The 23,241-nt window shown below is 50.3% G+C and overlaps 1 protein-coding gene and 1 long non-coding RNA gene across 4 annotated transcripts; one reads left to right on the forward strand and one right to left on the reverse strand.

Moving 5' to 3' along the window:
* Positions 1-2,606: 2,606 nt before the first annotated feature.
* LOC121109000 lies at positions 2,607-16,623 on the reverse strand. Its single transcript, XR_005843691.2, has 3 exons — positions 16,265-16,623; positions 15,415-15,703; positions 2,607-5,787 (listed from the first exon to the last, which is right to left on the reverse strand). It is a non-coding gene; the product is annotated as an uncharacterized LOC121109000 (long non-coding RNA).
* Positions 16,624-16,733: 110 nt separating this feature from the next.
* Positions 16,734-20,977, forward strand: PCDH8 (protocadherin 8). 3 transcript variants are annotated; one of them, NM_001098609.2, is made up of 3 exons: positions 16,734-19,227; positions 19,342-19,552; positions 19,959-20,977. In NM_001098609.2, the coding sequence occupies exons 1-3, from the start codon at positions 16,816-16,818 to the stop codon at positions 20,330-20,332; spliced, it is 2,997 nt and encodes a 998-aa protein (NP_001092079.2). In that variant the 5' UTR covers positions 16,734-16,815; the 3' UTR covers positions 20,333-20,977. The 3 variants fall into 3 exon arrangements, with proteins under 3 accessions (NP_001092079.2, XP_015131253.2, XP_040557462.1); XM_015275767.4 differs by having other exon boundaries at positions 19,345-19,552; XM_040701528.2 differs by having other exon boundaries at positions 16,734-19,086.
* The last annotated feature ends 2,264 nt before the right edge of the window (positions 20,978-23,241 follow it).

Here is a 23,241-nt window from a genome sequence, read left to right on the forward strand (position 1 = left end):
TGGTGCCATGATACTCAGGGTTTGGAGAAGGCATTTGCCACCTGCTCTGGGTTCTTTCCAGCACCTTCTCTGAGTCCAGAAGCTAGCATTTTCCATGTCCCCCACATCCAAGAGTGGATGGGTACCTCGTCCTGGGTGCTGCTGGGTCTTTCCAACCACTTTTCAACTGCAGCCCAACTCACCTTGGTTTGGTCCCTAGGTCAAAGGCATGCATGGTCCAAGAGTGGCAGTCCCATGGCTAAGCTGGATGAATTCCCATGAGACCACAGGCCACGGAGTCATGGTGTGCATATCTTGCATCACCTCCACCCTGAACCACTACAGCACTTTGCTTGCCCCATCTCTGCCTTCCATTTTCCTCAAACACGTCCCACAACTCCTGACTCACCACACTGCTGCTCCAAGCTGCCACAGAGACCTTCCTCTGGATATTTCTCAAGCTTCTGCCATGAAATCTTCTCCTTCCCTTTTGCCCAGCACTCACTTATATTTTAAAGTACTGATCTTGTAAGAAATGTACGTAGTCCACCAGGCAGGGCAGAAGAGGTAGCTCAAACAGTCATCTTCTCTATCTTCTTGTAATCCATCTTAATTCTAGGCCACATTCAGGCAACGTCCCTTGTGTCTGAAGGGCTGACACGAGGGCTGCCCGCTTGTCCACAACATGTTGGCACTTTCAACAGGTGAATAAAAAGCATTGTGACCGAACGCTTTTCCTTGCTTGTCTCCCAGAAAAATATTGGTCTGTTCACAGAGAATTTGTATTTACATAGCCACCAAATAGCAAACTAGTAACAGGCAGCAATCAACACTGGTAAGCAGAAATGAGGACATTTACCTCCTTCAGCATGCTTGAAATGCCGTGTTGTCTCTTTAAAAACAATGAAAAACCATTCTGAATAAAATATTTCAGAATGTTTTCTTTCCTCCAGAGAATGGATCTCTTTTCTTAGTGGAAAAAAAAAAAAAAACACCTTGCTAATATTAAAATATACTCCACCTGATAGAACAGAATGTCTCCTTTGAAGTTGCTTCAATCTTTTCAAATATCTAAAGGACCTAACCCACACAGGGCTTGCACGTTTTCAGCTTGGAAAAAAAAATAAAATCAAAGCCTTCTCCCCTTTTTTCCCCCATGTTTATGGGGAATTACAATTATGGGAATAACAAAAAATTCAGCGTCTGAAAGAGGTAGGGTTGGTTGGTTGTTTTTTGTTTTTGAACACGTGTAATTATGCACAGGATTTAATTGTTTGGGGAGAGGAGAGTTTTCTTCCACGAGTTATATGCATGCTTTAATCCCGGATCAAGCATCACCCACCAGGTGATTTTTCACAGGGCTTGCAGCACTCCTCGTCTTAACAGCTCACCTCCGATTTTCTCAGAGGATCGGCAGCTCCTCACCTTCTTTATTAGTCTCTCTGTTTATCTGCCCAGAGATGAGCTCCTGCTCCTGCAGCCAGCAAACAAGCCAAGAGCAGCCCGATCCAGGGCTGGGAAGGATTTTCTTCCAACATCATCTGGCTCCTTGGCAGGGTGTGCGGGCAGCTGCACCAACAGCCCCTGGCTGCCACTGGGGATGTCATGTGGCCACGCTATGGTGGCACTGACCGAGCATCCCTGTCCTCCAGGACACAATTTTCCTCTGATTCACCTTGAATCTGAGAAACCCATTCCATCACCATTACCTTGAATTTGTTAAATAAGGGCTTTTGTTAATGGCTGCCCATAAAAGGTAGCCAACGAGTTTTATTTCTGCTGTCATCATTTATAAATCTAAGTATTGTCTTTAAGGACCATTCGTTTTGCTGCAAACTTTGTCAGGATGTTTCCTAACTGATTTGTAACACAAGGGCTGGGCTTCTTCACTGATGGATAAACAGAAAGCCTGAAAATAGGGGAACGACTGTTTACGAGGGTGGATAGTGATAGGACAAGGGGGAATGGTTTTAAACTGAGACAGGGGAGGTTTAGGTTGGATATTAGGAGGAAGTTTTTCACTCAGAGGGTGGTGACGCACTGGAACAGGTTGCCCAAGGAGGCTGTGGATGACCCATCTCTGGAGGCATTCAAGGCCAGGCTGGATGTGGCTGTGGGCAGCCTGGTCTGGTGGTTGGAGACCCTGCACGTATCAGGGGGGTTGAAACTCAATGATCATTGTGGTCATTTTCAGCCCAGGCCACTCTATGATTCTATGATCCTATGAAAATAAAAGGTAGGGAGCAGAGGACTGGAGGGCTGTTCTGCATATTACATGATTCAGCTCATAATTTCCAAAAATATATTTCCATTTTTTTTTATATAAGAAATATGGCACACACAAAAAAAAAATTAAATAAGCGGTGAGTAAAACACTATCACTGATATAAAAAATGCAACCCTGCATGGTTATTATCCCAGATTACAGTGATAGGATGAGAGGTAATGGCCTTAAGTTGTGCCAGGGGAGGTTCAGGTTGGATATTAGGAAAAATTTCTTCTCACAAAGACTAGTAATGCAGTGCCACAGGCTGTCCAGGGAGGTGGTGGAGTCACCATCCTTGAAGGTGTTCAAGAACTGTGTGGATGTGGCACTGAGGGACATGGTTTAGTGGTGGTGATGGGTTGATGATTAGACTGGATGATCTTAGTGGTCTTTTCCAACATTAATGATTTCATGGTTCTATCATTCTGTCTTCTACTTTTGCCTTCCTTCCTTCTTTTTTCTTTATTTCTTCCTCAATTTCTTCTTGTCACAAGAAAGACCACTAAACATGTGTATACTACAGGTGTAATCTCTAAAAAACCTTAAGTTTTACCCATATCACACTGTTGAACAGTCAAATTTCATAGGAAACAAAGCACTCAATGCAGCATAAATTACATCAGCATTACATCATGAGCATAAATTATCTGAACCAAACGAATTCTGACTTCAGTTCTCCTAGTTTGGTCATTGTTTCCAGTTTAGATGCCGCGGGTCATCCTGAAATATAAGTTTGTCCTTCCAGTTGGTCTTTTAATTTAAATTGGTTTAATGATTCCCGACATCACAAGCATTAAAATACAAGCATTTTCTACCTGAGGTACAACCGGTCTGTCAGCTCCAGCAGTAGATGTGACACAGTTGAATACTTGAGTCAGAAGAGAGAATATTTCCATGTACTGTGACTGATGCAGCTGTATACAGGCGTTTATTTGTCTGCTCTGAGTTTCAACACCCATACTTTTTTCTTTCCTATTGTATTTGTCTAAATCCAATTGCAAGTTCTTCAGGGCAGCAGTCTGTCTCCTCACATGTTTGTAAAGCACTGTGCACACCTGTGGCACTCTGTAATAACTAATTTCCTATCTGCTTATGATTAAAGAGGGCTTTCAGGTGAAATATAGTAAATGAAAATGGACAGATGAGGAGGACAGCTTCCATTACCAGCATTGCTATGTTGGGAATTTTTCTTTGACACAGAATGGCAGCCAGCCTGCTATTTACCATCTGAGCACACGTACGTGCAGCTCTACCTGTTTTTGAAAGCCATCCTACAACTGTTCTTTATGTCATGACATCATGCCCCTAAATAATACTGTGTGCAGTGTAACTGAGTCATCCACTAAATGCTCTGTACTGCAGTACATGTCCACTTACAAGGGTTATGCTCTGAGACCAAGCTAGACATACAGTATAAAGACTGCTGGTCCAGACTATCTCAGATTGATGGTTGGACTAGATGATCTTAATTTTCTTTTCCAACCTTAATGATTCTATGATTCCACGACTAGAAAGACACAAATGAAAGACACAAAGTGAACAGTTCTACTTAAGGTGGAAAGAAAGTGGGATGAGTCACAAAAGGGGGAGCAGGGAGAGAAAGCAAGAATTAGTTACATTAATGGACTGCCTGGTGACTCTCTTGAGGCATGGATGCATCCAGATGTGTCTGCTTCCCACTTAGTGATAACTGTTTTGTGAAGGTCATGTGGCAAACATGAGAGCACAGCTGAACGATGGATAAAGCTCGCTGCATACCTATGGTTAACATATGCATACATATGGTTAACATGTTTATGACAGTAAAACCGGATGCAGTAGCCTTCTGGGAGCAGTCCCCAGTTTGAGCATGCAGATATGCCCCAAAACATGGAGCACTAGCCTGGATTCTATTGATGGCCTTCCCAAAATCTCTCATCCTACAGAAATTACACATCATTTCTGGCCGCCAGAAAGAAAAATCCATTTCCCTCAACTTTTCCAAGCCTCTCAGCTTCCCATACCCATACCCAATCTCTCCACCCAGGACTCTTAAACCATCTCAGAACTCCAATTCCGCAGCTACTCCCAGACCATAGCTACCAGCCTCCTTCACTCCAGCTGCTGGCCCCAAAGCCTCTGTCCACAGCATTCCCACCACATCTTCCCCATCATCTCTCTCCTAAACCCTCAAATCCCCAGACTTCACCAACCCTGTCCCCATCCTCTCTGAAAGAGTTCTGCAAGAAGTCCCCACTTATAGTGACTTCATTGAGATTTTGGATGTCTGGAAGGTCTTTACAAAAATAAAATCAGTAGCCTTTTTTTTTTTTTCCACAACAGCATTTCTAGAGTGCCTAAGCGTAGACTGAAATTCCCATTGCCTTCCGTAGAGAATTATTTTTACACCTATTTCAACTGGAGATTCAACAAGGAGATGTCTGGCCCAAGAGCATACAGAGAAGCCATGGCACAGCAATATAACCTAGACCTCCAAACGCACAAGACACACTTTAGCCAAATTGTTCCTGAGTGTCATTTTTATTTGCCAAAAATGAGTTCTTCACAGCTTTGCCTTAAGCTCCCCTGGGTCTTCAGCCTTTGACCACCTTAGAAGCCTGCTTTGCTCCTCCAAAAGCTGCAGTCCTCCTATAATACAGGAGGCTTCAACACTGTTCCTCCTCAAACACCATATTGCTGAGGCAGCAATAGAAGAGAATCTAGTGGAGTGGTTCCTTCCTCACCGGGGGAACAGTGGAGAAGTTTGCAGCTGTGGGGAGAAGGAAACCCAGAAGGTCACTGTGTACTTAGAGGACAAGGAACAAAGAAGTCACCATCTGGGCAGCCCAAGCTTATTGCTTAATGAGCAACCACTGAACTAAACCCCCATCACACCACAGGCACCGTGTAATTACAGAGAACGCAGGAGAGACTCTTCCCTCTACAGACGTAAATATTTCAATGGCTATGGCACCCGGGAGAACTTTGTTGGAAGTATGATATTACAACTGCAAAGTCAAGCACTTAAACTAGGAAATATTGGGCCTAAGGCGGTCTTTGTAGCCCCAGTCATGCTGTGATACGATTCTTGTTTCCACAATGAAGTGTTATTTCTATGCTGGACTCCTGCTATGCTCCACAGGCCCTCATTTCCTTCAGTGTTTGCTCTGTTTCCTTGTTCCACTCAAGTCGTGCTTGGGATGGAAGTAATAATTTTCTCATAGCCTTCTCTTTGGCCTTCTCCACTCTTAAATTAGCGCCATTCACAGATGTTAATTACCTTATTTCTGATAATGAACCTGTGGAATGAGGGTGTATCATTAACCTCACATTACTGCCAGTGAGCTGAGGCACAAAGAGAGGCAGGTTGCTAGATTAATGTCCACTCATTTTGCACAGCTTTCTCCTCACTTTGGAAGGTCTGACAATGACGACTCAGTGATGATCAATGCACACCTTCCTTGACTTGAAAGAACAATATGCTGGAAAAGCAGAACTTCACCACCAGCTCTCTGAAAGTTGTATCCAGCTGGCAGGCCTTGTTTCCATCACACTGGCCATACCTTGAATGAGGAGGCACAGAGACAAGATCAGTACTTGGTTATTTTGTCCAACATTTCTTGAAACCAAACTAGTAAGAGATAATTCGTTTGTCTAATTTGATGGCTCTTTCCCCATAGCAGAGGAATGATTCATGCTTTCTCATAAATATCTGGAATAGCAATCCAAACTTGTGACAGATTCTTGTGACTTTTCTCATCCCAAACCCTCATCCCTGCTTCATTCATATCCAGAAGCTTCATTTTCCACCTTCTTGAGGCCACAGAGAGATGCAGATGGCTTTCAGACCTCTGAATCTGCTCAGCCCATACTTAAAATCATAGCCAGTCCCACTCACTGCAGGTAGAATCTGATGGTACCTATCTGAGACATCTCTGTTTAACATCTGCAGGGTGCTATATTTCAAATATATGGCCCTGTTTGGTTGAATGCTCACAAAAAAATAAAATAAAATAAAAAATACAAGGCAATAGTTACTCACCTGCTCTAGCAGGTAATCTTCTTGCAAAATTTCAAGTCCTCAAACCAAACCATGAAAGCTCTGTGGGAGAGGAGAGGAGAGGAGAGGAGAGGAGAGGAGAGGAGAGGAGAGGAGAGGAGAGGAGAGGAGAGGAGAGGAGAGGAGAGGAGAGGAGAGGAGAGGAGAGGAGAGGAGAGGAGAGGAGAGGAGAGGAGAGGAGAGGAGAGGAGAGGAGAGGAGAGGAGAGGAGAGGAGAGGAGAGGAGAGGAGAGGAGAGGAGAGGAGAGGAGAGGAGAGGAGAGGAGAGGAGAGTCTGGATATTTATCCCACAGGCAAAACCACTATTTTAAAAGCCTAGGATAAATATATCCTGGCCCCCTTTCTGGAAATAACTGAACTGTTTCTCTCAAAAAGAACCAGCAGCCTAAAGCAGACAGCCAGCGCAGAAAATTTCAGCTTAAACAGTTAATACTTCATGAAGTATAAGCTGCTGGAGACAGGGTTTTCTGCACCATGTGAGTATGGTTATTACAGGACTCCCCGTAGTACGTGCAAAGCCTGCAGTGCCTTTCCCAGCCCAGTACTGCTGCCCATTCCCAGCCAGCCCTACTGGGACCAAGCTCACATTGCCATCATATTATCTAGCCTAACACTGATTTCTCACCTCTTTTGGGGTGGGAAAACACAAGATAGCAAACCTCACAGTAAGGAGCCACTAATCCATCACCTTAAATCCAAGCTACACCTTTCCTATCCGTACTTGCAGTCAGTGCTTTATGCTTCTTACCTTTTGCTCTCCTTTTCCTCAGAGGGCCTGCCATGCATTTTTTAACTGGTTCATGACTTTATCCCCAAGCTAAGCACACAGTCTCCAGTCATTAGTGAGTATCATGTGTTCACATTGTGCTAGCATCTTGGAAAGCTGTGTTTGGATACGGTGTGTCTTCCTCTTTGCAATGCCAAGCATGTCTTGCACAAGCCTCCCTTACTCTTTTTGACGGACTGCAGACAGCTTGCTCATTAGTCTAGTATCTAATTGCTTATCAGTCACACTCTCAAGCTCCTCATTACTTCACTTACACAGCTACAGTAATTAGATTTCACATTTCTTTAGACTCACACACCATTGTTTTAGCCTACTGAGGAGGCACTCATATATAATACACATATAGTATAAATTATCTCCTATAATTATCATATTCATTATAATATATAACACACACACATCATGCTGCCATGACAAACTCAAATCTCTCCAGTTTCGAGTGCCCAGAATGCTCCAGCAGCATCTCCAAATGCTTATTTGTCGGTCTCGACTTGCGCGGAGCTTCACCCATCTGTGACCCTTCGTTCACAAACCATGCCTGATCACATCATTTTCTACCTCTCACACACCACCACCACTCGTTTCTACCACAAAACAAAGCTCTCAGATCTGCTTGCTGCAGGGATGTAAATCTTTTTAGGCGGAAATGTGAATTTGATGTTCAGTACAGCAGCAAACAGAAAAGTCGCTTGAGCCGTCAGCCTTTATTTTTGGGGGGATAATGTGGATTTTATGCCTCTTCTTTTTTTTTCTTTTGGCCTAATTTGGTGTGTTTCTTTAGCACCTATTCGCTAAGCCTCGAGCTTTTTCAGGGGAGATCATTCTCCACATTTATTACTGCATTTAAAAAGCAATGGCAATTTATGTAATATTTCAAAACAGAATTCTGTGGGTGTTTGGGCTAGGTGATTTTCTCCTGGGGATCACATGTGAAATTTGTGCAGGTTTCATTTGGATCCAGAGGCAAAAAGCAATGATGCTGAGTGGCACACTACGCTGGGCATCTCTTTTTCAAGAGAATGAAATACGAGATTGCACCAGACAGTTAAACTTAGCAAGACAAACAGGTAATTCATGCCACATTGCAAAAAGGGCCATATCACTGCTGGCTATAGCTACGGAAGAAAACTAAGCAAAGCTAGAGGATGGGAGGTTCAGGTAGGAAAATTTCTTCTCAGAAAGAGTGGTGATGCATTGGAGCAGGCTGCACAGGGAGGTGGTGGAGTCACCGTCCCTGGAGGTGTTCAAGAACCATGTGGATGTGGCAGTGAGGGACATGATCAGTGGCCATGGTGGGAATGGGTTTATGGTTGGACTAGATCATAGAATAGAATCATAGAATCACTACAGTTGGAAAAGACCTCCAAGATCATCCAGTCCAACTGTCCTCCTGCCAGCAATATTTCCCCAATAAACCATGTCCATTAGTACCACAGCTAAATGTTTCTTGAATACCTCCAGGGATGGTGACTCTGCCACCCCCCTGGGCACCTGTTTCAGTGCCTCACTAGTCTTTGTGAGAAGTAATTTTTCCTAATATCCAAACTAAAACTCCCCTGGCACAAGTTGAAGCTGTTCCCTCTCATCCTGTCGCTAGTTACCCAGAATAGGCCAACCCTCACCTCGCCACAACCTCCTTTCAAGGAGAGTGGTAAGGTTTTCCCTGAGCCTACTCATCTCCAGACGGAACAATCCCAGTTCCCTCAGTTGCTCTCCATAATACCCGTGCTCCAGATCCCTCCCCAGTTTCATTGCCCTTCTCTGGACATGCTTCAGGGCCTCAATGTCTTTCTTATAGTGTGGGGCCCGAAACTGAACACAGTACTTGAGGTGCAGCCTCACCAGAACTGAGTATAGGGGAGATGATCTTAGTGGTCTTTTCCAACCTGAATGATTTTATAATTCTATGATTCTTTACTGTCATTTCCCCACCTTGCTCTGCCCTGGAGCTTGCTGCATTTTGGACAGCACAATGCTGATAACTAAAACTGATCCCAATGGGAAAGCTAGTGCATTAAAAGTAGAGGCAGTGCACATAGTTCGAATTCATCACTGCTCTCCCACCTTCATGCAGACAGGCTCCTCATCATGCTGAAATAAAACCCTGGGCTCAGCAGATCTCCAGCCAACTACAATCCCAGAGTTCAACTTTTTCACTCGAAAGCCTGGGGAAGGGCAGCTTGTGGGGCAGCTGTGCTGCCCTGGGCTGCAGGAAGCACAGCACACAGACCTCCCATGAGAACCCGGGGGCTCCTGCCAGCACCTCCAGATGGAGGAAGATTACGTCTCACCCACATCCCTCGACCAGGAGTGGGCAGACGGAGCCCATCGCCCCACACGGGGCAAGCCATGTTCGATGGCCTGTCTCCCGCCTGCTGCTTGGGGCTCAGACACACAGGATTCTCAGAGATGCAGGATGCTCGGCCCCCGAAAGCAGCCAGCAGGGCAGGGATGCTCACCATGAATAGAGTTTGCTCTGGCAGGCGGCCAAGTGCCCAGGCTCATCCTGCTGTGCTTGCGGCCTGTTGAAGAGAAGTGACGTGCGGCACGCTCTTGCTCACAGCTTGCTGCTGCATGGGAGGCTGGGAGAAGGAAAGCCTTAGTCTTTCACAGCTGGGGGCTCTGACTTTGCAAGCCAATTGAGATGGAGGACGGACAGGGGGAGAGGGGGGAGATGAGAGGCGAGACGAAGGAAGGGACTCTCTGGCTTCCAGTGAGAGGCTCAGCCCCTGCCTCCCTGCTGCATTTTGCCCCCTCGTTGTAAACCCCTCAAAAACAAGCAGAAGGACAGAGCACAAATGAGCAAAGCTGCACAAACCAGCCTGAAAATCAAAAGCCATGGCATTGTGCCCAAGCTCATTAACCCACTGTGGCATGGGGCTAATTATCTTAAGCGTGGCACCATGTTAATGCAGCTCCTCCACCTCCAAGGCTCCATGGAGTATCACTGTATGGTGCCTCCCCACCACACGTATCAGCAGCACAGCAGGTCTGGGGACATAGAGGCAGCAGGGAAATCGGGAGGATACTCCTTTTGACACAGCAACAACATATTGGCACATATATGAAAGCCAACCATATTCTGGACTGCATCAAAAGAAGTGTGGTCAGCAGGTGAAGGAGGTGATCCTGCCCCTCTGCTCTGTGCTGGTGTAGGCCTCACCTGGAGTACTGCATCCAGATGTGGTGCCCTCAGTACAGGAGAGACATGGAGCTGTTGGAGCGCATCCAGAGGAGGGCCACAGAAATGATCCCAGGGATGGAACACCTCTTCCACAAGGACAGGCTGAGAGGCCTGGGACTGTTCAGCCTGGAGAAGAGAAGGCTGTGGGAGACCTAATAGCGGCCTTTCAGTATCTAAAGGGGGACTGTAAGAAAGAAGGGGATGGACTCTTCAGCAGGGTCTGCTGTGACAGAACGTGGGCAGAGCTTATGACAGGCACGTCCAACCTGTGGCCCAAGGACTGCATGCAGCCAAGTACAGCCAGCACTGCAGACACCCCCTGCCCTGCACCATCATGGCAGCAGCTCTGCCCCAAGAGTGCAACCATCACTCAGCACCACCCGAACAGCAATGAGCTACCAACCCCATCTGGGCTGCAACCAGGGCACACAGAGAGCACAGTGCAACGCTAACTCAGGTGATGGCAAATGAGTTTATGGATTTATGATACGTTGGCTAAACACAGTCCCGTGAACAGAGGAAAACGTGCAGCCGTGCTTTCTGTTGTGATAAAGGAACCTGAGAACAGCTTTCAAGTTTGCCGAAAAAATCAGCAGTGTTTTGGTTTATTTGTGACTCCGTTTTCAGTTGACATAAATACATCACTTGCAAATTCTCAAATGGAATGTGATGAATTGCAACCAAAAATGCGATCACGTCTCTCTATCGGAGAGAAGGATCCCTCACTTCACAGTCACATCTTATTCATGTCATCCTTAAAAAATAAACAATTTGCATACATTAACTATAGTATATTTTTATAAGGGCCGCTCCGAAAATATTGCCTCCTGTTTTATTACGTAGGCCCACAACATCAGAAGTGGATGTTGGTGGTATGGCAGCAGAGGTTAAACCTTCCCACCAATATCCCATCACATTTTGTTGTTGTATGACAGACGGCAGCAGAGGGACAACCTAACAGAATTGTGTCTGATATGGAAGAGCATAGGAAGCAAAGGTGTGTCGCTGAATTTCTCCATGCAGAAAAAAATTGCTCCCATTGACAGCCATTGATGCTTGCTGAAAGTTTAAGGAGACTAAACAGTGGGTGTGAGCACAGTGAGGCGGTGGGTGGTGCATTTCAGTAGTGATAACAGTGACAGTGGGTCACCTCCACTGGTGCATACTGTTCTGAGCACAGCATGCATGCTCTTCTTCATCGGTGATGAAAACTCACAGCTAATGGTGGTGACTGTGTTGAAAAAGTGTCTTGTGGCTGACCATTTTCTCTATTAAACAGTGTTGTTACGCTCTTTTGTCTGTTGTCATTTCCACTGAAATAAACAAGAGGCATTACTTTCAGAGCAACCTTCATAGATATGGCCCTAGACAATTCTTCATCCAGTGTGGCCCAGGCAAGCCAAAAGGTTGGACACTCGTGGCTTAAAACATGGTAGGAAGAAGGTAGGCCCAAGGAGGGACACGGCAATGTCTGTTTGGAGTGGTATGAAGCTTCCTAGCCAGGGGCAGGGGAAGGACATCAGCGTAATGGCAAATGAGCTGCCTCCAGAAGTTAGCAGAGCCCATGCCTGCAGCCACGCATAAGCATACACAGAGGGCTATACATCTTCATGGGATCCGAAAGGTGGATTTCTTCCACCCGTTCATCATCTGTAAGACTCTAAAATCCCAAACAGTCCTTCAAGGAGGAGAGCATGAATGAGGCCCAGGAGGAAATAGAGAAAGGGCTGGAGGAGAGCCAAATGTGCCAATACGGACACCTTCAAAGCAGCGTGAAAGGTATCCATCCCAGCCAGGTGCACAGGAGTGACAGACACAGCACCTGAGGGAGATAGATTTAGATACTGAAAGGCCACTCTCGAGTCTCCCGGAGCCTTCTCTCCTCCAGGCCGAACAGCCCCAGCTCTCAGCCTGTCCTCATAGGAGACGTGTCCCATCCCTTGGATCCTTTTTGTGCACCTCCCCTGGATGCACTCCAACAGGTCCATGTCCCCAAAAATCACCCCGCAGCGGCTGCAGGCCCTGAGGAATGCACTGCCTTGAGGATACCTCCGGGCGGCTGCACGAGGCCCACGCTGTGAGGGGAATGCGAGAACTGGTCTTTTGTTTCTCTCCCCTTTGTTTTAACCTCTCGAATCAAAGGCCCCAGCTGCTACTCCAGGAGAGGCTAGAAATTAATCCAATTAAAAAATAAATTCCCTGTGGGATCAGAACGGCGTGCCGGGTGGGGTGTACGGGCACGCGATTCCTTTATCCCACAGAACAAGCTCTCCTTTTATAGCTCACGTTTCACAGAGGGGAGATGCAGGCAGGGAAGCATTTGAAGCAAATGTAACAAACAAATGATTTATAACCCCCAGTACCCAACTGCAGCTTGCGGGAGGATGGCAGCTCCCTCCTCTATAGCCTACATGGCCAGAGACAATACGCCCCTACACAAACAGTCGTAGAGCAGCAAAACCCTTTGCCGCTTCGTTCCACTCTTTTGTTTTCCAGAGTTTTGGTCAGCATGGGTTTGTGGAGCTTGACAGGTTAACCCACACTTCTGGGTTGCTGCAGAAGTGATTAAACAGGGGGATTGTTTAGGCTGGGAAGCAGAAGTTCCTTTGTTTTTGTAGATCACTCAAAGGCAGCTGAGGGGGGGATGCCCAAGAAGAAAGAGATGAGGGCTGAGGAGGGAGATGGGCTCCCAGGAGGGGTCTGGTGCCATCAGCTCTGCAGGCTCAAGGATGAGCCATAGGGGACGCGCTGTGTTTATGCTTCAGGGATGGAGAGAGGCCAACCAGGACCACTGGTGGCAGGACCAGCTGGGGACCATGTCCCCGTAGCCCCTCGCCCTACTACCAGGGCATCCCACCCCACAGCCCCAGCAGCATATAGTCATAACGCAGCATGGGCTAAGGGGGATCAGAGCTACACACAGATTTTCAATAGCCACAACTTGGTGCCCCCAAAGATCTTCTGGGAAAGGGAAAGCACAGGCACTACAGCCCCCTGCACATAAAGTTGCATGGGGACACTACCAACCTGGGACACATACAGACACATTGTGCCACGGGTAATAGTGGGAAAGGCCAGAGCCCTCAGTGCTCACCTTCAGCTGGAGGAGTTAGTGGAATCATAGAATCACTAAGGTTGGAAAAGGTCACTAAGACCACCTAAGTCCAACCATCAGCCCATCCCCACCGTGCCCACTGACCATGTCCCCAAGTGCCACAGCTACACAGTTCATGAACATCTCCAGGGACAGTGATTCCACCACCTCCCTGGGCAGCCTATTCCAAAGCCTCACTGCTTTCTCTAGAAGAAATTTTCCCTAATACCCAACCTGAACCTCCCCTGGTGCAACTTGAGGCCATTACTTCTCCTCCAAAATGAGAGGAGATCCTTATTTGCTGCTGGCCACCATGGTTGCTGCTGAGGCTTTCAGTCCCTGGCAGCAGCGCATTACAGGGATGGAGGAGCTCTTTGCTTTTCCCATACCCTGGCACCTGTCTCCCAGAGTTCCACTTTCCATGTTGGGAGGTATGGGAAGGAGCATGGGATGGACACAAGAGCTCCGGTCAGCACAAAGTGCCCCCTCCTTCACCAACTCCTTCACAAGAACACTAAGTGCACGGGAGCTGGTGAATTATTAAATCAACCTCACAACAGCTCCAGAGAAACCTCCAGTGCCTCGGATTCAAAGGGAAGGCTGCGGTGTGAGAATCCCCATTAGTAACAATACGCACAGTTTGCAAGAACATATGTCCCCACACGGAGCAATCAACCAATCTGGGCTGTTTAACCACAATATTTCAAAGAAGTGCTTTTAACGCAGCTGATCCGTATGTTTATTTTTTGAGCTGTAAAACAAGATTCTTCAGCAGCCTTTCAGAACGTCTCCGTAATGGACTTTATCCAAACTATTGGGAAGAGGGCTTTGCTCCAGCGGAGCGACTGATACGTTTATTTCTTTTTAACTCAGAATCACGGCTGTGGAAGAAAAGCAAAGCCTGGGCAGACAGAAAGTGCATTTTGCCCTTCAGAAAAAAAAAAAAAAAGAAAAAAAAAAAAGAAAAAAAAAAAAAGAAAAAAAAAAAAGGCAAAGAGGAGCAGGACCCCATTGGGACATCCTTTAAAAAGGGTTTTGATCAGAAGTGTCTGAGATGAGGGAGGTGGGAACCGGGGGGGGGGGGGGGGGGGGGGGGGGGGGGGGCTGGAGGGGGGAGGGCGAGGAGCTTTCCGAGCAGAATATATGATCGCACATTGAAAATACATTTCTTTGCACCCTTTTCTCCTGCAAAGAGTGTGGGAGGCGATCGCGGGTCCGTTGTATTGATTGATTGATTGTTTTAGGAATCTTGGAACAGCCACAGCCGTGCCTTCACGGGGACGGGGGATGTGGGGGCGGGAGGGGAGGGGAGGGGGACACGGTCTGGTCTCCTTCCCTTCTCGATCCTAATCCTAATTAAAAATAAATTACATGCTGCATGGAACTTGAAATGGCCACGATAATCCTGTTACACGCGAGGGGCCGCCCCGCTGCCCGCTGCCCGCTACCTCCCGGCGGTCCCGTTCCCATGCGCGCAGCCCCCGGCCCGGCACGGCACAACCCGGTCCGGTCCAACGCTGCTCCCCGTCAGCCCCGACAGCCGTCTGCGGAGCTCCTACGGGCAGGAGCGCAGCGCTGCGCGGGGCCTTTAGAGACCAGGAGCTAGGGGAGCTTCTGTCGGTGGCACTGCGCGTCCGTCCCCCCCCTCCCTGCTCCCTCCTATCCCCGCAGCGAGCGCTGATGCGCTATTTAAATCCCATTTCCATAAGCCGCCGCTGCGGGCAAGCAGCCGCCGCCCGCGCCCGCTGCGCTCGCGTGCCGCCCCGCGCAAAAATAAAAAACACGCGCAAAAACACGCGCAGCGCCCCGCTCAACGCCCCGTGCAACAACACCCGCGGCGCCCCGCGCGGCGCCCCGCGCAGAAACACGCGCAAAAACACGCGCAGCGCCCCGCGCAGAAACACGCGCAAAAACACGCGCAGCGCCCCGCGCAGAAACACGCGCAAAAACACGCGCAGCGCCCCGCGCAGAAACACGCGCAAAAACACGCGCAGCGCCCCGCGCAGGCGAGAGGCTCCGTGGGTACCCCGGGGTGCCCGAGCCCGCCCCCCCCCCCTCCTCCTACCCCCGGCAACGCAGCGCGGGGAGGGCACCCATTCGTGCTCTCTGCCTTTCTCCTTTCAACCGCTTTTCCCTAAGAAGGGATGGAGCGGGGAAAGGAGCGAGGAAGGGAGGGGAGGAGGAGGAGGAGGAGGGCAGCACCGGAGCTCTGCGCCCTCCGCCCGCTCCGCGGCCGCGGGGCTCCGTGCGGTGCGGGGCAGATGGCCGCGTTCCCCCGGTCCGTGCCAGGTTTCAGCCTCACGCTGTTATTTTGTTCTTCTGGAACGAGACTGGTGTTGCTTCCCAGAGAGGCCCTATTAGGACAAAAAGAAAATCCCGTGAATAGGCGTAACAGGGCACCAGGAGGGATCGGTCTTAAATGTATTTTAATATGAGCCGGGCATTGTGTGTAATTCAGCGCTCATCATCGTTTAGTCAAAGAGTTATGGCAGTGATTGGGAATGAATAGAGGGACATAATGGATACATGTGGCGTTTGCTCATTATATTCAACTTAGTCCAACTCCTCTGTGGAAACTGTTCAACTTTCTCTCCCTTTAGCCTGTCACAGTGAAATAATACAGACATTGGTTCCTCAAATGGGATAGCCTGCCATGCTATTATATTTCTACAGCTAACGAGGGCTTCATAAGCCTTTGATACAGCCTGATCTTTGAAACCTTTCCAAATCTCCTCAAGCTTATGCTAAATCCTATTTGGAACTTTTTTTTTTTTTTCTTCTCTCCCCTTTCTCTCCTTTTTTTTTTTTTTCTTCTTCTTCTTTCCTTTCGCCTGCTAGTGCCCCAAGGCTTAAGAAACCCGGGCGGTGACATGCATACTAACGCATGCGGGGACAGCTCCTGAAAGGCGACTTACGGCGCTGATCACAGGCTCTCACGCGAGGAACACGGCGCTGCGGGCGCGGGGGCGAAGGGATGCCGGACCCCCCCCCGCGATCAGCCGGGTACGGCCCCTGTGCGGCCGCGGGGTGCGAGCGCAGCACCGAGTGCACGAACCCCGCCGCTCCCGTTTGCCGAAGCCGGAAGGAAAAAGGGGGGAAAGAGAGGGGGGGAAAGAAGGGAAAGAAAGAAAAAAAATGCGTCTGAAAAAAAGGGAGGAAGAAGAAGGGAAAAAAAAGGAAAGGTATAAAACAGCAAGAAGCCCCCCCCCCCCCAGGCCCGAGGAGTTAAAGGAAACAAAGGCGGGCGCCCCGCGCGCCCCGCTCCCGCCGGCCGCCTGAGCCGCCCCGGCTGAGGGGATTGTCGGGAGCCGCCCGCTTCCCATTGGCTCCTCCGCCGCCTCATTTGCATACGCCGTCTATTAAAGGCGGCGCGGAGGTACGGACGGGCGCAGACGGCGGTGGACGGTGTGTGGAGTTGAGTGCAGTCCCCGCACCGCGTCCCCTCTCTGAGTCCCGCGCAGGTGCCATGAGCCCCCTGCGGCTGCTGGCCGCCGGCTGCCTGCTGGCCCTGTCCCGCTGCAAGACGGTGCGCTACCGCACCGACGAGGAAGGCGCGCCGGGCACGGTGATCGGCACGCTGGCCGACGAGATGCCGGTGAAGGCTCCGGGGGAGATGAGCTTCCGACTGATGCGGCAGTTCAGCAACAGCTCGCTGGTGCGGGTGCGGGAGGAGGACGGGCAGCTGAGCATCGGCGAGGCTGGGCTGGACCGGGAGCGGCTGTGCGGGCAGGCCCCGCAGTGCGTGCTGGCCTTCGACGTGGTGAGCTGCTGGCGGGAGCGCTACCGCCTGGTGCACGTGGAGCTGGAGGTGCGAGACATCAACGACAACGCGCCCCACTTCCCCCGTGCCCAGATGGCTCTGGAGGTGTCGGAGAGCGCCGCTCCTGGCACTCGCCTCCCACTCGAGGTGGCCGTGGACGAGGATGTGGGCTCCAACTCCATCCAGAGCTTCCAGGTCTCCCTCAACAGCCACTTCGGTGTGGAAGCGCAGACGCGGGCAGATGGGGCGCGCTGCGCGGATCTGGTGCTGCTGCAGGAGCTGGACCGCGAGCGCCAGCCTTCCTACACCCTGGAGCTGGTGGCCAAGGACGGCGGCAGCCCTGCACGCTCAGGCACAGCCACGGTGCACGTCCGCGTCCTCGATGCCAATGACAACAGCCCCACTTTTGCCCGGAGCTCTGTGACAGTGGAGCTGCCGGAAGACGCGCCACCTGGCTCCCTGCTGCTTGACCTGGATGCCGAAGACCCCGACGAGGGCCCCAACGGAGAGGTCGTCTATGCCTTTGGCAGTCAGGTGCCCCCTGAGGCACGGCGGCTCTTCCGCCTAGACCCGCGCTCAGGCCGCCTGACGCTGGAGGCTGCTGTGGACTACGAGCGTACCCGCACCTACGAGCTGGACGTGCGGGCCCAGGATCGCGGTGCCAGCCCCAGGACCGCGACCTGCACCGTCGTGGTGCGCCTTACCGACGTCAACGACAACGCGCCACGCATCAGCATCAGCGCCCTGCGTGGTGCCGGCAGCGCCGCCGGCGTGGCCTACGTCAGCGAGGCGGCTGCCAGTGAGAGCTTCGTGGCCCTTGTCAGCGCTTCCGACCGTGACTCTGGCACCAACGGGCAGGTGCGCTGCAGCCTGCGAGGCCATGACCACTTTGCCCTGCAGCGGGCCTACGAGGACAGCTACATGATCGTCACCACGGCGGCGCTGGATCGCGAGCGCATCCCCGAGTACAATCTCACCGTGGTGGCCGAGGACCTGGGCTCCCCGCCCTTCAAGACCGTCCGCCAGTACACGGTGCGGGTGAGCGACGAGAACGACAACGCGCCGCTCTTTGCCAAGCCCCTCTATGAGGTGGCTGTGCCGGAGAACAACCCGCCAGGTGCCTACATCACCACTGTGGTGGCCCGTGACCCTGATCTTGGCCACAATGGGAAGGTCACCTACCGGCTGCTGGAGACCCAAGTCATGGGGGCCCCAATCTCTACCTACGTCTCGGTTGACCCCGCCACTGGGGCCATCTATGCCCTCAGAACGTTCAACTATGAGATCCTCAAGCAGCTTGACCTGAGGATCCAGGCCACTGATGGAGGCTCCCCGCAGCTCTCCAGCAGCACGCTTGTCAAGGTGAGGATGGTGGACCAGAATGACAACCCTCCAATCATCATCCACCCAGTGCTCACCAATGGGTCGGTGGAAATCAGTGTCTCCAGCAAGACCTCCCGTGATGCCTTGGTGGCCCAGATCAAAGCCCGCGATGCAGATGATGGGGCCAACGCTGAGCTTACCTTTGCCTTCCTGGAAGAACCCCAGCAGGACCTTTTTGCCATCAACCCAAGCACTGGAGACATCGTGCTGAGGGGTGACCTCTCTGAAGAGCTGGGGCAGCTGTTCAAGGTCATCCTCACTGTGACAGATAATGGGAGGCCCCCTCTGGCCACAACTGCCACTGTTAACTTCCTGGTGACCGCCACTGCTCCTTCCAGCATCCAGGAGGTAGCCAAGCCCAGCTCCTGGCAAGGAAAGGCCTTGCAGTGGGACATCCCTCTGATTGTGATCATCGTCCTGGCGGGCAGCTGCACCCTCCTCCTGGTGGCCATCATCACCATCGCCACCACCTGCAACAGGCGCAAGAAAGGGAATGAGATCAAAAACAACAGTCCCCTGAAGGAGCAGATCGACATTTCCCACCTGGAGAAGGGTCGGCAGGAGGACAGCAGCCAGAGGGGAAATGTGTTCGAGGTACGAACCTTCCCCAGCAAAACCCCTTTCAGCGGCCCCGACCCCCCTTCAGCAGCTGAGGAGATCTCCACCGCGGAGAGCAGCAGCGACAGCGCCTGCCTCTACGACGGTCAGAAGCGGCTCAGAGGAGCCAGCGGGGAGGTAAGGTCCTGTGCATCCTGGAAAGCAGAGGGTGGAAGGGGTGGATCGCGGGGTGTACATCACAGGGATGCTGTTCTGATGCTAATTGACCCTTTACAATTTCCCCCATCCCAGCAGGGTTTCACCACCGCTCCGAGCTTTGGCAAAGAGCCCGCTCCCCCCGTGGCCATTTGGAAGGGGCACTCCTTTAATACCATCTCGGGCCGGGAGGCAGAGAAGTTCAGCGGCAAGGACAGTGGCAAAGGCGACAGCGATTTCAACGACAGCGACTCGGACATCAGCGGGGATGCCCTGAAGAAGGACCTCATCACACACATGCAGAACGGTAAGGGCTCCGTCCCACTCCCGGTGCGATGCGTCCCTCTCTGCAGCTGGATAGATGGACGGGGTGCTGCGTGGAGGGACGCATCACACACAGAGCAGGGAAACCTGATACTTGCTTCCAGAGCTGCATGGGTCTCCTCCCAGCAGCCTCCTAAGTGCTGGCTTCTGCCCACACTGAGCACTGAATGCGTTACTTTAGAACTGTGGGTGTGTTTTACCCCCTCTCCTCCAAAACCTTCCCCTTCATTTGCTCCTCCGAGCTAAATGACGTAACCCTGCTTCCCCGAGCGTGCCACAGAGCATCGCTTCCCAATGCTGCTGTCCGTCCACACACTGTCCTCTCGTGATTGATGGCTGCGAGTGTGGCTGTTCCTGCAGCAACAACAGGTTCCTCCTTCCCTCTCTAGGTCTGTGGGCTTGTACGGCCGAGTGCAAGATCCTGGGCCATTCGGACCGCTGCTGGAGCCCCTCCTGTGGCCGAGCCAACCCGCATCCCTCTCCCCACCCTCCGGCGCCTCTCTCCACCTTCTGCAAAAGCACATCCTTGCCCCGGGACCCTCTCCGCAGGGACAACTTTTACCAGGCCCAGCTGCCAAAGACAGTGGGGCTGCAGAGCGTCTATGAGAAGGTGTTGCACAGGGACTTTGACCGGACGATCACGCTGCTGTCCCCTCCGCGTCCCGCTCGGCTCCCTGACCTCCAGGAGATTGGGGTGCCCCTCTACCCGGCCCCCTCAACCAGATTCCTTGGCCCCCAGACTGATGCCACTGAGAAAGCATAACCTCCCCACCCCTGGCCCCATCCGCACGACTCAGTTGCTCCTGGGAGCCTTTAAGTTATTGACCAGACCCGGTGTTGTACGTGTAAATATGCAAGATGTGCCTTAAAACATGAAGGTGTTGGGAAAGATTTCCCGTCGGTACTGTTTGGTATTTGCAAACAACAGCAACAACAAAAATTGTTTGTAGTTCATGTAATTTTTATGAAATGTGCAGTATTTAATTTTTTTTTCCCCCCTTTGTTTTCTACATGGTTTTCTTTGCGTTTGGTTTGCCCATGGCCTGCCATTTTTGTAGTGTTTTTAACCTGTACAGTGTGTAATGTAATGTTTGTACATAATGAGAATTGGTTATATTTTTATATAATAAAAGCTTAAATAATGGGAATTCTTGCCAAAGGAACTGTCTGAGAGACACAATAATTATTATTAATATCCTGCATATGTAGAATCTTGTAAGGGAAATTCCTCTTCCGTAGTGTAATAGTAACCCAAGCAACACAGTGTGCGGAGACGTTTGCCTTGCCAAATGTGATTTGTATCTCTTGAATCTGTAGTCGGTTTAAAGTTAAATGTTATTTAATTGCCTTTGGTTCCTGTAATCTGTGTCACTGATAAACACTAATAAAGGTTTTGTGATGTGTTGGAGGGGTCTGTCTGTGGTTTTCGTGCCTCGTGACTTCTGAGTCTTCACAGGTCAACAAAGTTTTGTGCAGAAAAATGAACAGGAGGAGCTTGAGCAGTGCTACATCCTATCTCACCCATTCTTCATCTTCTGCACTGGAGATGCAGCTCTGGAGTTGGTAATGCTGGGACGCGGGGGGCAAGGAAAGCTGTGTGATAGCTGTGTGCTGCTCGCTGCCTGTGTGAGCTCCTCCAGACAGACCCTTTGCTGGTGGAAATCACTGGAACTCCAGCAAAGCTACATCAATCAGCTGAAGGGCTCATGACATAGAAATGTCTTTGCATCAGCAACCACTGGTGTGCTTTGCCTTCTGATAGGGCTGAAACTGATGGGGGTAAAGCTGCACGGGCATGTGCTGGTAGGTTTATGCACTGCTAAAGCAGCTGTGCTAAAGTGTGTAAGCACTAAAGTGTGTTTGAGTACACGCACCTATTTATACACTAAGAGAAAAGAGAGTTACGTTTGCACATCAAGGAGAGAGAGAATACATGTGTGTTATGTTGTGATCATCTCTGATATGTATTTTGCCTCTTTCCACAAATGACAAAGACCCGAGCAAAGTAATCATATCCAGCTTTGAAATTCCCTCCCCTCAAATCCTCAAGCTGAAAGCAGACCTCAAATCCTTCTGCTGAAGTCACGTTTGGAATAGCGTTCGGTGGAAGAACATGAAGCATGTGTTCAAAAATTCTTGTACCAGAGATAGTACTCGGATTGGAGGTTTAATAATAGCTCCAACTTTTCTGAAAGGGAGAATGGATCCTTATGTTGAATGTGTAACTTCATGTACAAACCAATAATCTATAAATCTGTATGTGACAAAGCTTTGGTTTTGTCGTGGGTTCTTCAATGATACGCCTAATTAGTATGGTGTATATGGAGAAAGGATGACTCACAAAGAAAATATAAGGCCTTCATAGACATAAACAAAGTCTCATTAGACTTTAAAAGCAGGAAACAATATTCTGCCTCTGTGTTCCTTAACAGAGAGAAATTCCTTCTCAACCCTGACTACCAGCTTTGTCAAGCTGAGTGTGACCAAGTCTCCGTGCACACACTCTGAGATTTAACAGGGGCTTCATAAAAGACTGCCTGGAGATTGGTGGTGGGCAGAGTGTCAGTGCACACGTTTGAAGGGAATTGATATCACGCTGATGCCAGACTAGACTGGGATGCAATGTTGGTGATACAGCTTTTACAATCAGGAGAATGGGTGAGAGGCCCTGGTGATTGATGGAAGCCTGGTAGTAAAAGTCAGGGTGCATCTAAATAACCGAGAGGGCCGTCTTGGTTAAATTTAGAGCTGAGGCTGAAGGGTGGGTGCTGAGAAGGGAGCTCGGAGCCTCACTGCCGGCTAATCAACAGTGATTCAGAGCAGCGAGCCTGCATGGGAAGTAATTAGTCATAACTCTTAAAGCGGAGAGGAAAAGACTCTCTGCCAATAAAGGAGGAGAGTCTGATAAGCTAGATCCTCAGGATCCAGTCTGAATAGTGATAGGACAAGGGGGAATGGTTTTAAACTGGGACAGGGGAGGTTTAGGTTAGATATCAGAAGGAATTTTTTCACCCAGAGGGTGGTGACGCACTGGAACAGGTTGCCCAAGGAGATTGTGGATGCCTGGTTGCTGGAGGCATTCAAGGCCAGGCTGGATGTGACTCTGGGCAGCCTGGTCTTGGCTAGGTAGGCAACCCTGCACATAGCAGGGGAGTTGAAACTCAATGATCATTGTGGTCCTTTTCAACCCAGGCCATTCTATAATTCTGTGATATGTACTGCAATACCTCCAAGGCAAGTCCCCAGGTCCTGCTGAGTGGGAGGCAGCAGCTGCCAAAGGGCAGTTTCCCACCTTGGATTGGAGTGACCAACTCACACTGGTGTCTGCAATGGACCCTGTGCACTGTTACTGCATGATTTAGTGTCCCTCCCTGCCTCAGAATGAGCTGAGGCCATCTCATCATCAAGCAGTTTCAGAGAAGGAGAAAAAAAGCCACCTGCTCCCAAACCAGCCTTCAGCATCAGGTAGCTCCAGTCCAGGTTTGGCAGGCCTGAGCTCCCAGGTCCTGCAAGTAAAATGTAGGGGTCATCCCCCAGGGTTAAAGTTTGGTGTTTAAATCTGAGCTACTCGCTTTGCAAGGACTCTCTGCTCAGCAGAAATTTGTGGACCTCTTTCTCAGAGCTTCACATCACAGCTTGGAGAGGAGCAATGGGACAGCTTGGGTGACCCAC

Source organism: Gallus gallus, chromosome 1 (assembly GCF_016699485.2).
Source record: "Gallus gallus isolate bGalGal1 chromosome 1, bGalGal1.mat.broiler.GRCg7b, whole genome shotgun sequence".
Lineage (NCBI taxonomy): Eukaryota > Metazoa > Chordata > Aves > Galliformes > Phasianidae > Gallus > Gallus gallus.

Bases quoted from the DNA above. Each gene is read 5' to 3' on its own strand.
- PCDH8 (NM_001098609.2), top strand. From the start codon at position 16,816: ATGAGCCCCCTGCGGCTGCTGGCCGCCGGCTGCCTGCTGGCCCTGTCC. The intron at 19,228-19,341 runs GTAAGGTCCTGT...CCCCCATCCCAG, and splicing joins TCAGAGGAGCCAGCGGGGAG to CAGGGTTTCACCACCGCTCC. The intron at 19,553-19,958 runs GTAAGGGCTCCG...TTCCCTCTCTAG, and splicing joins CATCACACACATGCAGAACG to GTCTGTGGGCTTGTACGGCC.